Source organism: Oncorhynchus kisutch, linkage group LG20, assembly GCF_002021735.2.
Source record: "Oncorhynchus kisutch isolate 150728-3 linkage group LG20, Okis_V2, whole genome shotgun sequence".
Taxonomy (NCBI): domain Eukaryota; kingdom Metazoa; phylum Chordata; class Actinopteri; order Salmoniformes; family Salmonidae; genus Oncorhynchus; species Oncorhynchus kisutch.
This window is the reverse complement of record NC_034193.2, coordinates 34,504,228-34,519,456: the sequence shown is the minus strand read 5'-3', so window position 1 is coordinate 34,519,456 and position 15,229 is coordinate 34,504,228. Positions and strand designations below refer to the sequence as shown.

Below are 15,229 nucleotides of genomic sequence, written 5' to 3'. Positions count from 1 at the left end.
AGTACAACAACTTTAGGTGAGATATCTGTATTATTATCAGTATTTCACATTTCTCATATTCATATTTTTTTGACATCACTTCTATTATTAAATTATATCTGCCTTCTATAGACTCTGTGGAAGAACCTTAAACTGACTTTAAAACGAGAAAGCAGAGATCAGAAGAGATCGATAAATTGGTTACTTCCATTGGTAAATATATTCCACTGTCTGTGTCTTTATTCTTCTTCATTCTAAGGACCATATGAGTTTATTTGTTTTTCTAACCGTGTTCTTTTTCCAGAGGAAGGAATGTTACTATGTAGTGAACATGTTGTAAGAGCCAGTACACAGTGAGGGTGGAATGTGAACAGGTTGTAAGAGCCAGTACACAGTGAGGGTGGAATGTGAACAGGTTGGAAGAGCCAGTAGACAGTGAGGGTGGAATGTGAACAGGTTGGAAGAGCCAGTAGACAGTGAGGGTGTAATGTGAACATGTTGGAAGAGCCAGTAGACAGTGAGGGTGGAATGTGAACAGGTTGTAAGAGCCAGTACACAGTGAGGGTGGAATGTGAACAGGTTGGAAGAGCCAGTAGACAGTGAGGGTGTAATGTGAACATGTTGGAAGAGCCAGTAGACAGTGAGGGTGTAATGTGAACAGGTTATAAGAGCCAGTACACAGTGAGTGTGTTCCCTCCACATCTGCTATAACATCCTTGAGAGAAGATGCTGCCACCACCTTTCAGCAGAGAACAAAGAAGATGACAATGCATGAAACATTAACCAGATAATTTCATGAGAATAAAATGAAATATCTGAAGAACATGAAATGAGAATTGGACATTGAATTGGATATGAAGTTGGAAGAGAGAGTTATGATCCAACAAAGAGACAGTAATGAGACAGTAGTGTTGACCAGCCATGGTGAACAATATATGTTAAAAAGAATTGTTTTGTCATTTGGATTTTCATGAGTGAGAGTATTTTAATCACCACAAACTACATTTTAAACCAGCCATGGTTTAGTCACTCATTTATTTTTGTTGCACACTATTTGAAATTTTAACAAACATTATCAAAGCAAAATTAAGCCATAATGAATCAATTCCATATTTAAATGTGTCTCATCTAGTTGAAGTGCTGCAGTGTGAAGCAACTCCATGTGCAATCCTTGTTAGTCATTGCCTGCCTCAGTCATGAGCACATCTACCTCAGTCATGGGTACATCTGCTTGATGCTGATCATGGGAGGATCAGAACAGCCATGCTGCTTCAGGTTGTGCATGCAGCACAGTTGTAGCAAGTTGCAGCATCTTATTGGCTTGAAACTAAGTGTTTTGTGAAAACACTGGAATCTGTTTTTCCATACTCCAAACATACACTGGACCATCCCTCTCGTGTGGATATGAGCTTTGTTGTATCTTTACTGCTCAGCTGTTGTTGGATTTATGTCTGGAGTGAATAAAAAGTTACTCTGATCATTTTACTATGTAGTAACTATTAGTAGACCATATTACTATGTAGTAACTATTAGACCATATTACTATGTAGTAACTATTAGTAGACCACATTACTATGTAGTAACTATTCGACCATATTACTATGTAGTAACTATTAGTAGACCACATTACTATATATTAACTTTGTAGTAACTGTTAGACCATATTACTATGTAGTAACTATTAGTAGACCATGTTACTTTGTAGTAACTATTAGTAGACCATATTACTATGTAGTAACTATTAGTAGACCATATAACTACGTAGTAACTATTAGTAGACCACATTACTATGTAGTAACTGTTAGACCACATTACTATGTAGTAACTATTAGTAGACCACATTATGTAGTAACTGTTAGACCATATTGCTATGTAGTAACTATTAGACCATATTACTATGTAGTAACTATTAGACCATATTACTATGTAGTAACTATTAGTAGAGCATATTAATATGTAGTAACTATTAGTAGACCATATTACTATGTAGTAACTATTAGTAGACCATATTACTATGTAGTAACTATTAGTAGACCATGTTACTATGTAGTAACTATTAGTAGACCATGTTACTATGTAGTAACTATTAGTAGACCATATTACTATGTTGTAATTGTTAGACCATATTACTATGTAGTAACTATGTAGTAACTGTTAGACCATATTACTATGTAGTAACTATTAGTAGAACATGTTACTATGTAGTAACTATTAGAAGACCATGTTACTATGTAGTAACTGTTAGTAAACCATGTTTCTCACCCTAATATCCACTGTCACCAAGTAGTTGTCCACTATGTTGTCCTCTCTGAAACTGAGACAAATGAAGAGTTGAGGGAAATCATTCAATCCTGAGTTGCACCTTTCCAACGGGCAACAATGTTTGAACTCTAAATGAGGAGTGCATCCACCCTGAACATTGATGGAAAACCAGTTGTTATGGTTACGGTACTTCTCAGCATCAGGTGTTGATGGACACTTGATGGGAACATGACACTCCTGGGAAGTGCCCATATTCATAGAATTTAACTTTATAGTTGGCTTGACCAGCTGCATCAGAATCTTGATGTAAAGACTCCTCAGTTCACAAATGGCCCTGCAGACTTTGTGCACAATTAAAGACACATTTGCTTCACTGGCACCACACAAATCACCAGTTCACAATGAAAGATTCCAGATGCCAAAAACCTCAAAGTGATCAGAACTTGGAGAGAATTGGGTGAAGGCCTTCCTCTTTGAGACAGAGAGGAAAGTCTAGGCTCAAGCAGAGATATTATCTCCAATGCATTTTCTTTGTACATAGGAAAGCGGTCTCAAAGTAATGTAATGGATAACTCATATCCACCCGTACTGTTCTGGCCTCTGTAGTGCATGTTGGTCTTCATTTAGACATTCCATTCAGGTGAAACCGAGGCTGAGTGTTGTATATAATATGACTAAATGTGTTTCTTTCTGTGTTGCAGGGGCAGTCAAGAAATGGAACAGCAAAGCCACAGAACCTGACATAAGCAGAGCTGTGGGAGACCACCTCAACGCCCTGGTAGAGCCGGGGGTGGTGTTTACCACTCCACCACATCTTCAGCAGGCTTAAACTGTTTTTCATATTAAGATGGACCAAGAAATGTGTTGCTTTTACACATATTTGTTCATTGGTTTGGCAAGAGTCTTGATTGGTCAGTCAATGAGTTCATTTGTTTGTTCAAATAAAATCAAGCTTTATTTATACCACACATTTCAGACATGGATGGAATGTGATGGCTTCACAGGAAAGAAACAATATTTAGTACACAACATACATGAGGATATAAAACAAGACTAACAACTGGAAGTCTAATGAGCATTCTAAGGAAATGCCATTGATTAAAATATAAAAAATTGGATGCAACATCCAACCCAAAATATACATTTGTTTTACTACATTGTTTGTTATTACGTTTCCCAGCAGGAAAACCAGAAATGTCACTTAGATAGAAGAGGGAACTAACAAAGAGTCACTGACAGCAACCATGACACCCACTAAATCTGCCCAAGAAGAGGCAAACAGAAGAAAAACCCACAACAAACAAAAAGACAGGAAGCAAACCAAAAAGGTGGTTAAAATAAAAGGTATTGACGCTCCACATTTATCAAGACAACTGGGGCACTGGGCCAGACACTCTTAAATAGAACCTGGACCAGCTCAGGTGAAACACCTTCCCACTAACGAGATTGACAAGCCAGCACAGGTGTAACACATACTGACTAACGAGGTGACACCAATCAGTGCGTCCTACGTGCTAACGAGCTATACGTGCTAACGAGCTATACGTGCTAACGAGCTATACGTGCTAACGAGCTATACGTGCTAACGAGCTATACGTGCTAACGAGCTATACGTGCTAACGAGCTATACGTGCTAACGAGCTATACGTGCTAACGAGCTATACGTGCTAACGAGCTATACGTGCTAACGAGCTATACGTGCTAACGAGCTATACGTGCTAACGAGCTATACGTGCTAACGAGCTATACGTGCTAACGAGCTATACGTGCTAACGAGCTATACGTGCTAACGAGCTATACGTGCTAAAGTCCAACCTCAAAGCATAAATGGAAAAACGAAAGCCTGTAACACCTTCCCCCTTAAGAAAACAAATATATCCTATATTTTGTTGGACAAGTTTGCTTACCACCAACAGAAAAAAACTTCCATTACACATGATAATCAACTACAATGCTTCACCTTCACCAATATAAACATGGTGTCTACTGGCTGTCAACAATTAAGAAAAAACACGTATTTCTAAATATTAATATACAATCGTATTATTTTTTCTCCTTTATCTTTCTATAGACTCCTAAAACTCTTTAGCTTCTAGAACTCCTCTTCCTAAAACTCACTCGTTTCTAGAACTCTCCTTAATATCCGTAGTATCTCGTCCCTTTGGAAGAGCCCAAACAAAACTAATCTCCAATACAGAAAATGTGCAGTCAAAATAAATTGTGTCCATGGCAACGCACTGGCTAAACACAAAACGTTTTGACTGCCCACCCTTGAGACAATCAGCAACCAAGTTGTCCTTACCACAGACATGTCTGATTTCAAGAGGAAACTCCTGCAATATCCGTAGTAACTTTCCACCTCACTGCAGAGCTTCTTTCTCTTTTCAGGGTTCAGTAGATAGGCATGTTGTTGGATCGGGGCCCAGTCCCCAATGTCATGCTCTAGTAAATTTGGGTTGGCACATCCGAGAATGAACCCTGATATTATAAAAGCAGGGCAACAATGTCAATATAATTGTACCAACAAATGGTCAGTTGATTGTACATGCTGTTGAAACTAACACAACAAAAAAAAACATGGAAATGGGAGATATATTTTACCACCCTGGTTAGAGGACAACCTGGAGAAGACAGTCAGCTACATTTTGAGTTTATGGGTCCCCAACACTAAGAGAAACACAACACGTATTTGTCATCACTCATATTGCGCAAGAGAGGGGGGACATCATGTTAATTTTAACAGCTCAGAAACCACACAGAATCAGTGAATAATGTGTACATCACTGGTTAGAGGACAATTTCTAGAAAAGAGCTTGCTACATTTAAGTGCTGCATTTTGATTCAAGTGGGTCACTAACGTGGTAAGTATAACACAACTCTTTTTGTTACTCACTTTGTTGAATCATATAAATAGTACTCATTCATTTCAGAGCCTGGATTTCCCCCCTGAGGTTAATAGCCATATCATGTTGAAATCAATAGAACAGGGGGCAAACATTTAGGGTTCTACATTGTGACATCATTAAAATACTCCTACTACAATGTTAAAACATTCTACATTGTGACATTATTTAATTGATATCATGAAACAACTCGTTCATGTATGTATTGTCTGATGTTTTATCAGAGATCTTTTATCAGAGTATCTCTTCCCACATTGATCACAGCCATGAGGTTTCTCTCCTGTGTGTGTTCTCAGATGTACTATCAGAGTGTTTGGCTGAGTAAAACTCTTCCCACATTGATTACAGCTATAAGATTGCTCTGTGTGTGTTCGCTGATGTGTAGTCAGATAGTTAGATGCAACAAACCTCTTCCCACATTGATCACAGCCATACGGTTTCTCTCCGGTGTGTGCTCTTTGGTGCACTATCAGGCTGCCTGACTGAGTAAAACTCTTCCCACATTGATCACAGCCATAAGGTTTCTCTCCAGTGTGTATTCTCTGGTGTGATTTCAGGCTGCCTGACTGAGTAAAACTCTTCCCACATTGATCACAGCCATAAGGTTTATCTCCTGTGTGTGTTCTCTGGTGCACTAGCAGGTTGCCTGACTGAGCAAAACTCTTCCCACATTGATCACAGCTATAAGATTTCTCTCCAGTGTGAATTCTTAGGTGTCCTTGTAGTGAATTTAACCTTGAGTAATGTTTCCCACAGTAAGAGCAGCGGAAATTTTTCTCTCCTGTGTGAATTCTTTGGTGTACTTTTAGTGAATCTAATCTTGAGAAACTTTTCCCACAGTCAGAGCAGTGGTTAGGTTTCTCTCCCGTGTGTGTTCTCTGGTGCACTACCAGACAGCCTGACTGAGTAAAACTCTTCCCACATTGATCACAGCTATAAGGTTTCTCTCCTGTGTGAATTCTCTGGTGTACTTTTAGTGAATCTGAACATGAGTAACTCTTCCCACAGTAAAAACAGTGGTGAGATTTCTCTCCTGCGTGTACTCGCTGGTGTATTTTAAGTTCTGATGAAGATTTGCAACATTTCCCACAGTCAGAGCAGCAGTGAGATTTCTTTCCTGTGGGTTTCTGCTGGTGTTTCTTGAGGTGTTCTGATGTGGAGAGACTCTTTTCTGCCTCGTCAGCATCATGATGTTGTTGAGGCTCCCGAGAGGATCCACGATAGTCTCGTCTCTCTCCTGTGTGAACGACAAAGTCAGACAGATGGTTAAAGGCCCACAACAGCAGGAATACACTGTAAAAGGGGTTGCCAACAGCAATGCCATGTTGTACAACAATTGACGTCTGTAAGGAATGTTACAATTATTTGACAATCGTCTTAAAATGAGAAAGAAAAATCAGATTTTGTCTTAAGACAGTCAAGTGAGAATGTCCTATTTTGTCTTATTTTCACATTAGTAGTAACATCGATGATTGTAGGCTAGAAGAAAGTTATTACAGTTGCTGAACCCCTAAGCAGTGTGCCAGACGACTTTTGGTCTCCAATATAGGCCCCTTTCTGTGTTTAATAAAATTGCGGTACCAGGGCGATACGCACACAATCTGATTGCAGAAACTCCTCCTTGCTAATGAGGAAACCGCTAGTTAGATGTAGTATATCTGCCTGGAACAAAAATGGTGAGTGAAGATTTTAGTTTTTCACAATGTATTCTGAATATTACAGCACACTATCAGTGCAAGATCAGGAGTGCTACTCAAGGAAACTCACATTAACTTATTTGGGATAGGGGGCAGTATTTTCACATCCAGATGAAAAGCGTAGCCAGAGTAAACTGCCTGCTACTCAGGCCCAGAAGCTAGGATATGCATATTATTAGTTGATTCGGATAGAAAACACTTTGAAGTTTCTAAAACTGTTTGAATGATGTCTGTGAGTATAACAGAACTCATATGGTAGGCGGAAACCTGAGAAAAATCCAATCAGCAAGTGGGAAATCTGAGGTTTGTAGTTTTTAGAAAGTTGTTTTAGGCTTCTATTGTGAAAGGGGAGAGAATTAGACCACTCAGAGTTAGTGGCTCAGCTGAAAGCCATGAGTCTTTTATCGCTCGAGCTCCATTGCCTTTCCTTTCTAATGACAACGGAATTGTCTGGTTGGAATATTATTGAAGATTTATGATTTTAAAAATCCTAGAGATTGATTATATACATAATTTGACATGTTTCTACGAACTTTAATGGAACTTTTTTGACTTTTCGTCTGGACTTAGTGCCCGCGCTTTGTGCATTTGGATTAGTGAACTAAAAGCCAGAAAAAAGGAGGTATTTGGACATAAATTATGGACTTTATCGAACAAAACAAACATTTATTGTGGAACTGGGATTCTTGAGAGTGCATTCCGATGAAGATCATATGCATTCCGATGAAGAGAATATTTATAACGCTATTTCTGACGTTTGTTGACTCCACAACTTGCCGGGTATCTGTATGGCTTGTTTTGGTGGCTGAGCGCTGTACTCAGATTATCGCATGGTGTGCTTTAGCGGGTAAAGCTTTTTTGAAATCTGACACAGCGGTTGCATTAAGGAGAAGTTTATCTTTAAGCTCTGTGTCGATTTACGAATTCACCACAGTGGGGGAAACTCAGGGGAGTTCTCATAGGCTGACAGCAAAAAAAGCCTCCATTTACAGGTTGCTTATGAGTGCATTTCACACTACTTTGGATTATAATTGTAAGGCTTGCTTGAATGTCCTGTGTGTTATTGATGCAAATCAACTGCTTTATACTTAATATAAGTGTCGAACAAATTGGCCCATAACTTCACCTAACAACAACATAAATGACATTATTGATTTGGGTGTTGTCAATAAAGTTAAGGTGACTCTCGGATTGAACCATTGGATTTAGCAAACTCAAATTATTTATAATTTCTGTGCCCATGAAAACTGTTTTCCCAGCGTAGGGACACACTAAATGTTACGTGGTTAGAGTGCATTTCAGAGATCTGAATACAAAAAAAAACTGTCCCACAGCAAGATTGAGTGTTTAAGTTGAAGTTCATCATATGACAAGCTTAACTTTATGACTATAACTACTGTTCCCTGAAGGAGGGAAACTAGGTACAACTTACTATTAAATCCACGCCTTGCTGGAAGCCCCGCCTTCCACAGGTGATGAGCGTGAGGCTCGGGTTTATTCCTTCAATTTAATACCGCTCTTCAACGACCCAGGAAGGGGTGGGACCAATCAGGTTTTGTAATTCATTTCCCTCCTTCAGGGAGCAGTAATTATAGTCATAAAGTTACTCTCTTTCGGTCAGTAAACTTCGGTACAACATACTATGGGGAAATAAAATCATTCCCCATGCCGACCCAAACGGATACTAAATGAAACGACCCATGGCAGACCACCCAGACCTTACTTCGCAAGATGCGTCAGTTTTGTCAATTTATTAATTGTCTTGTTTGAAACACTTCGGTCTATGTTGAGTAAGGACACACACCTGATTACCCACATAGAAGTAGCACTAGTCTATCTGGCCTGCGCGCAAAATAAAATACCAGATTTTTCTTATCGTTTGCACAAATAGCCTACAGCTGTGTCTGTCCAGAACTCACTGGCGCGGGAAACTGAGGGCTGAGAATATGTTTTACAATGTCGCAAGCTTGTTATCCGAGTTTCCTGACCCAGTTGATAGTTGATACAATGTTTCAAGTTTGTTGAAGACAGGCCATTTGAAGCCAATGTGATTTCTAGGATATTTATTTTTATCAGGATATTTTCTACCTGCAGGATGCAATGTTTTTATTTGTTGGCTTTATGTAGGCTATTTTTTTTTACATAGTTGGCAATGGCAATAAAAGTTACTTTAAAAAAAAAAATTCATTTAGATTTAGATAGATTAATCACAGACAATAATTTTGAGATGCTATTATAAATTAAATGAAACTGTTCCACGAAAATGTGCATATGAAAATCTTAACTGGCACACAGATTAGCAGAAATGGTCAGATAAATTGGCACTCCAACTGGAAAAGGTTGCTTGCAGACTGCTGGTGTCGTCTATTAGTCTATCTATCTGTAGACTATTAGTCTATTCCTGCAAACCTCATTAGCAGAACGGCAGAATTTAAAAAGTCCAGCAGCGGAGGGGGTCGGGTTATGTTGACAACCCGACCAGAGGGAGCCGGTCATGTTGACGACCGGCTCCCTCTAGTTATGACTTCGAGTCATTTGTGTGTCTTAATTATTTAATCAAACAGAATGCTTAACTTCACTAGGGTAGAGGGCCGCATTCGGAATTTTGGATGAAAAGCATGCCTAAATTAAACTGCCTGCTACTCAGGCCGAGAAGCTAGGATATGCATATAATCAGTAGATTTGGATAGAAACACACACGTTTCCAAAACTGTTAAAATAATGTCTGTGAGTATAACAGAACAGATATGACAGGCGATATCCTGAGGAAAATCCATCCAGGAAGTACTATTATTTTGAAATGCTGTTTTTCCATTGAAAGCCTATCCACCATACAAAGACGTAGGACCCAGTTCACGATCGCTATGGCTTCTTCTACATGTGTCCAGTCTTTAGGCGTTGTTTCAGGCCTTTACTCTGAAAAATGAGGGAGATACAGCATTTTCAATGGGTGAACAGTGGAAATTTCCAGCCATGAGCCAAGCATGTGATTGGGAGCCCGCATTTCTTGTTTACCTTTTCTTTTGACAAAGCTTTTGTCCGGATGAAATATTATTGAATATTTATGACAAAAACAACCTGAGGGTTGATTTTAAACAACGTTTGACATGTTTATACGAACTTTTATTGTACTTTTAAAACAATTTGTCTGATGTTGAGAGCGCGCATTGTGCCTTTTGATTACTGAACTAAACGCACCAACAAAACTGAGGTTTTTGGGCATAAAGAGGGACATTATCGAACAAAACCAACATGTATTGTCTAACATGAAGACCTGGGAGTGCCACCAGATGAAGATCATCAAAGGTAAGTGACTAATTTCAACTGTTTCTGACTTTTGTGACACCTCTCCTTGGTTGGAAAATGGCTATATGGTTCTCTGTGGCTAGGCGCTGACCTAACATAAATCGCATGGTGTGCTTTCGTCGTAAAGCCTTTTTGAAATCTGACACAGCGGCTGGATTAACAAGACATTTATCTTTAATCCTATGTATAAAACTTGTATTTTTCATCAATGTTTATGATGAGTATTTCTGTAATTTGATTTGGCTCTCTGAAATTTCACCGGATGTTTGTTTGAGACAATGATTACTGTACATAACGCGCCAATTTCAACTGGGGTTTTTGGACATAAAGAGGGACATTATCAAACAAAGACGCATTTATATTGTAACATGAAGTCCTGTGAGTGCCATCTGATGAAGATCAAAGGTTAGTGATTAATTTAATAGCTATTTCTGACTTTTGTGAGCCCTCTCCTTGGCTGGAAAATGTCTGTATGGTTTTCTGTGACTAGGCGCTGACGTAACATAGTCGGATGGTGTGCTTTCGCCGTAAAGCCTTTTTGAAATCATACACTGTGGTTGGATTTGCAAGAAGTTTATCTTTAAAATGGTGTATAATACTTGTATGTTTGAGGAATTTTATTATGGGATTTCTGTTGTTTTGAATTTGCCGCCCTGCAATTTCACTTGCTGTTGTCGTGGTGGGACGCTACCGTCCCATTGGTGCCAGACAGGTTAAAGCATCAGACAAGTTCAGTACGTATATTTGATTTTATAAAAACACATGGGGCGATTGGTAGAGAGAACAGATGACTCTTGGTTGACCAAGATGTATTTTAGTTAGAGACAGCACTAGAACATGATTTTGGGACTCCCAGGTGGTGCAGAGGACACGGCATCTCAGGGCTTGAGGCGCATCCATCACCCTGGATCAAATCCAGGATTTATCACAACCGACCGTGATTGGGAGTCCCCATAGGGCAGCGCACAATTGGCCCAGCGTCGTCCGGGGTAGGCAGTCATTGTAAATAAGAATTTGTTATAAACTGACATGCTTAGTTAAATAATGGTTACATTTAAATAAATACAAAAATGTTGTTTCACAAATCCGTCAAGGCACCAACTATGAGAAGGGATTAAAGCAAATGTTTCAAACCAATTCATGAATGTAATTGAATCTAGGTATGTCTTGCCTTTAATGTAAGGGCTTGAAAAAAAAAATGGCTGAATATTATACAATGACAATAAAAGTTACTCTTAGATTTCTATAATTTTCATTTAGATTTAGATAGATTAATCACAGACAATAATTTTGAGATGCTATTGTAAATTAAATGAAACTGTGGTGTGAAAGCACACCATCTGACTATGTTAGGTCACAAAAGCTCTAATAATTTGCCTCCATAGGAAAGCTTCACTGGCAATTCTAGAATATATATATAGCCTAGAAACCTGGTTAAACTATCATTATGACATCATGGATGAATTCTAGAATATACTATATATCCTAGAAACCTGGTCAAACTATCATTATGACATCATGGATGGCCAGTCCTTGTATTCATAGTGTAGTGAATTCAGGGAGTAGCCCTGAGCTGAACTCAAACCTGGGTCCAGCGACTGTCAAGTTAACACCTTATAACTGTTACGCCAAGATGTCTGAACTTCTTGACGAGGTAGGGAGGTGTTGGGTTACGGTTTCTACAATAGCGTTCTCTATGAATGTGAGAGTGGTTACATTTCTCCTTCCCCCATCCCTCAGCTGTTTACCAAACCAAGTCTCTAGGCAGCCATTTTGTTGCGGTTTAAAAAAAAAAAAACACACAACCCGGCAAACTGCAGTTCAAACTAGAGGTCGACCGATATTGATTTTTCAACGCCGATGCCGATTATTGGAGGACCAAAAAAACAGATACCGATTTTTATTTAATTTTTTATTTGTAATAATGACAATTACAACAATACTGAAGGAACACTTATTTTAACTTAATATACTACATCAATAAAATCAATTTAGCCTCAAATAAATTATGAAACATGTTCAATTTGGTTTAAATAATGCAAAAACAAAGTGTTGGAGAAGAAAGTAAAAGTGCAATATGTGCCATGTAAGAAAGCTAATGTTTAAGTTCCTCGCACAGAAGATGAGAACATATGAAAGCTGGTGGTTCCTTTTAACATGAGTCTTCAATATTCCCAGGTAAGATGTTTTAGGTTGTAGTTATTATAGGAATTTAAGGACTATTTCCCTCTATACCATTTGTATTTCATTAACCTTTGACTATTGGATGTTCTTATAGGCACTTTAGTATTTTTTTGTAAATATTTTTTTTACCTTTATTTTACTAGGCAAGTCAGTTAAGAACAAATTCTTATTTTCAATGACGGCCTAGGAACAGTGGGTTAACTGCCTGTTCAGGGGCAGAACGACAGATTTGTACCTTGTCAGCTCGGGGGTTTGAACTTGCAACCTTCCAGTTACTAGTCCAACGCTCTAACCACTAGGCTACCCTGCAGTATAGCTTCTGTCCCTCTCCTCCCTGGGCTTGAAGGAACACAACGATAACAGCCACCCTCGAAGCAGCGTTACCCATGCAGAGCAAGGGGAACAACTACTCCAAGTCTCAGAGCGAGTGATGTTTGAAACGCTATTAGCGCATGCTAACTAGCTAGCCATTTCACTTTGGTTACACCAGCCTCATCTCGGGAGTTGATAGGCTTGAAGTCATAAACAGCGCAATGCTTGATGCACAACGAAGAGCTGCTGGCAAAATGCACGAAAGTGCTGTTTGAATGAATGTTTATGCGCCTGCTTCTGCCTACCACCGCTCAGTCAGATACTTAGATGCTTGTACGCTCAGTGAGATTATATGCAACACAGGACACGTTAGATAATTTCTAGTAATATCATCAACCATGTGTAGTTAACTAGTTTAATGCTAGCTAGCAACTTACCTTGGCTTACTGCATTCGCATAGCAGGCAGGCTCCTTGTGGAATGCAACGAGAGGCAGGTTGTTATAGCGTTGGACTAGTTAACTGTAAGGTTGAAAATCTGTTGTTCTGCCCCTGAACGAGGCAGTTAACCCACCGTTCCTATGCCGTCATTGAAAATAAGAATTTGTTCGTTGACTTTCCTAGTTAAATAAAGATGAAATAAAAGTGTAAAAAATATTCGGCCAAATCGGTATCCAAAAATACCGATTTCCGATTGTTATGAAAACTTGAAATTGGGCCTAATTAATCGTCCATTCCGAAAAATTGGTCGACCTCTAGTTCAAACAATAACAAATCTGTCATTCCACCACTGTTTTGGTAATAAGATAATTATGGGGTTGGAGAAATGTAACTACAGAAGGACAGACCTATGGATACAAGGACTGACCATCCATGATATCAACATGATAGTTTTAACCATGTTGAGGCTATACAGTGTTAGTTTACATTGTTTCTAAACAGAGTAAAAAAAGCTTATTTGGGGATCTGATTGGGTACAACAGTTGAACTAAGCTCATGAAGCATGTGTTATATTCTTCAAGAATCAATGGCTATAAGTAAATAATTTAAAAGTCACAATATTGATGTAGCAATTACAGATTTCCGCTTTAACACCAAACATCAGTTCAACTACAGAGTTCGTGCCTCTGTTTTTAAGACAATACTTGGTAGTGTTAATCAGGGAACGGTTTCTCAAAACCATCTTATGGCTAAATTCATCGTTAGAACCATTGGATGCCTTAAGATGCGTTTGGGAAACCGGGCCCAGATATCCGTGTTCTACACGTTACAGTGTAGCTTCAGCCATTCCTACAGAGCAACATTAAAGTGTAGAACCCAATTATTGCATATTGGTTCAACGACTGCAGAGACGGTACTTACTGGTGTTAAACAGATCTCCAAACTCCTCTTCCTCCTCCTTCTCCTCTTTCAATGTGACAGTCATGTTCCCCTCCTTCACTCCAAAAACTGCATCCTCCTCTTTTACTGTAACATCCTCCTCCTCTTTCACCCTGAACGCGTCTTCCTCTTCTTTCACTGAAACGTCTTTCGCTTCTTCTTTCACGGTAACAGCCTCACCCTCTACTTGTTTTTGTACTGTGACATCCTCCTCTTCCTCTTTCACGAGAGTTTCTCTCTCCGTCCAGCCGACCTCCTCATCTTTATCAGGAGAAGAGTTGCTTAGTGAACTCATGGTCGGAGATGTTAGCTAGCTAGCATTAGCGACTAGCCTAGTTCTACGCTAACTTAGCAAACCAGCTAGCTGACAAACAACGTCAATATATAATTAAATGGGCCAACAGGTACATACGACAGAAGTGTGTTTTCACACACAGCAACTAAAATACACAAAAACCGTGTAAAGAGCGTGAATGTTGTAGCTATGTTTGCTAGAAAGCTACGGAGGTGTCTGACTAGCTGTTGTTGTAGAAGGAGCATCCCTTCCACTAGATTATACGTCACACTGGCAGCGTCTCCTGAACCTAAAATACGTACATCGCCATCTGCTGACTGGAGTGGGCAACGCAGCTGAGGAACCAAACGTTATTTTTCATTTATTTCACAAAAGTTTAGTAGTATATTAAGTCGTTTTTAATGAGATAGAATTTAAAACAAACTTTACACCCACTACATATTTGCATTGAACCATACTTCTGACATGGATAATTTTGACCCCAGAGGCATATCTTTTATCATTGCCAAAAATGTGGTTTATTCAATTGTTGAACATCAACTTGTCAATCAACTTGTTCTTAATAAATCTAAATAATGGTTTAGTGTTTATGTATCAATATGGACTTTTAACAAATTAAAATCCTTTGGAGTCATTTTGTCTCCAGCAAAAAGCACAATTGATAAAAATGACTTTTATTTCAAATCAAAATCGAATAACACTTTATTGGTCACATACACATGTTTAGCAGATGTTATTGCGGGTGTAGCAAAATGCTTCTGGTTCTAGCCATGACAGTGCAGTAATATCTAACAAGTATTATCTAACAATTTCACAACATACACACACATCTATGTATTTGAATCTAGTTTTCACTGTAGACATGATCCATTCCACCAGAGTGGAGGTGCACCTGTATCAGTGGTTTTGACTG

The 15,229-nt window shown here is 38.9% G+C and overlaps 1 protein-coding gene across 1 annotated transcript; it reads right to left on the bottom strand.

Annotated features, from left to right (window-relative positions):
• Positions 1–3,177: 3,177 nt before the first annotated feature.
• On the bottom strand, positions 3,178–14,564 carry LOC109883667 (zinc finger protein OZF-like). Its single transcript, XM_020475699.2, has 2 exons — positions 14,004–14,564; positions 3,178–6,381 (listed from the first exon to the last, which is right to left on the bottom strand). The coding sequence occupies exons 1-2, from the start codon at positions 14,314–14,316 to the stop codon at positions 5,339–5,341; spliced, it is 1,356 nt and encodes a 451-aa protein (XP_020331288.2). The 5' UTR covers positions 14,317–14,564; the 3' UTR covers positions 3,178–5,338.
• Between the last annotated feature and the right edge of the window lie 665 nt (positions 14,565–15,229).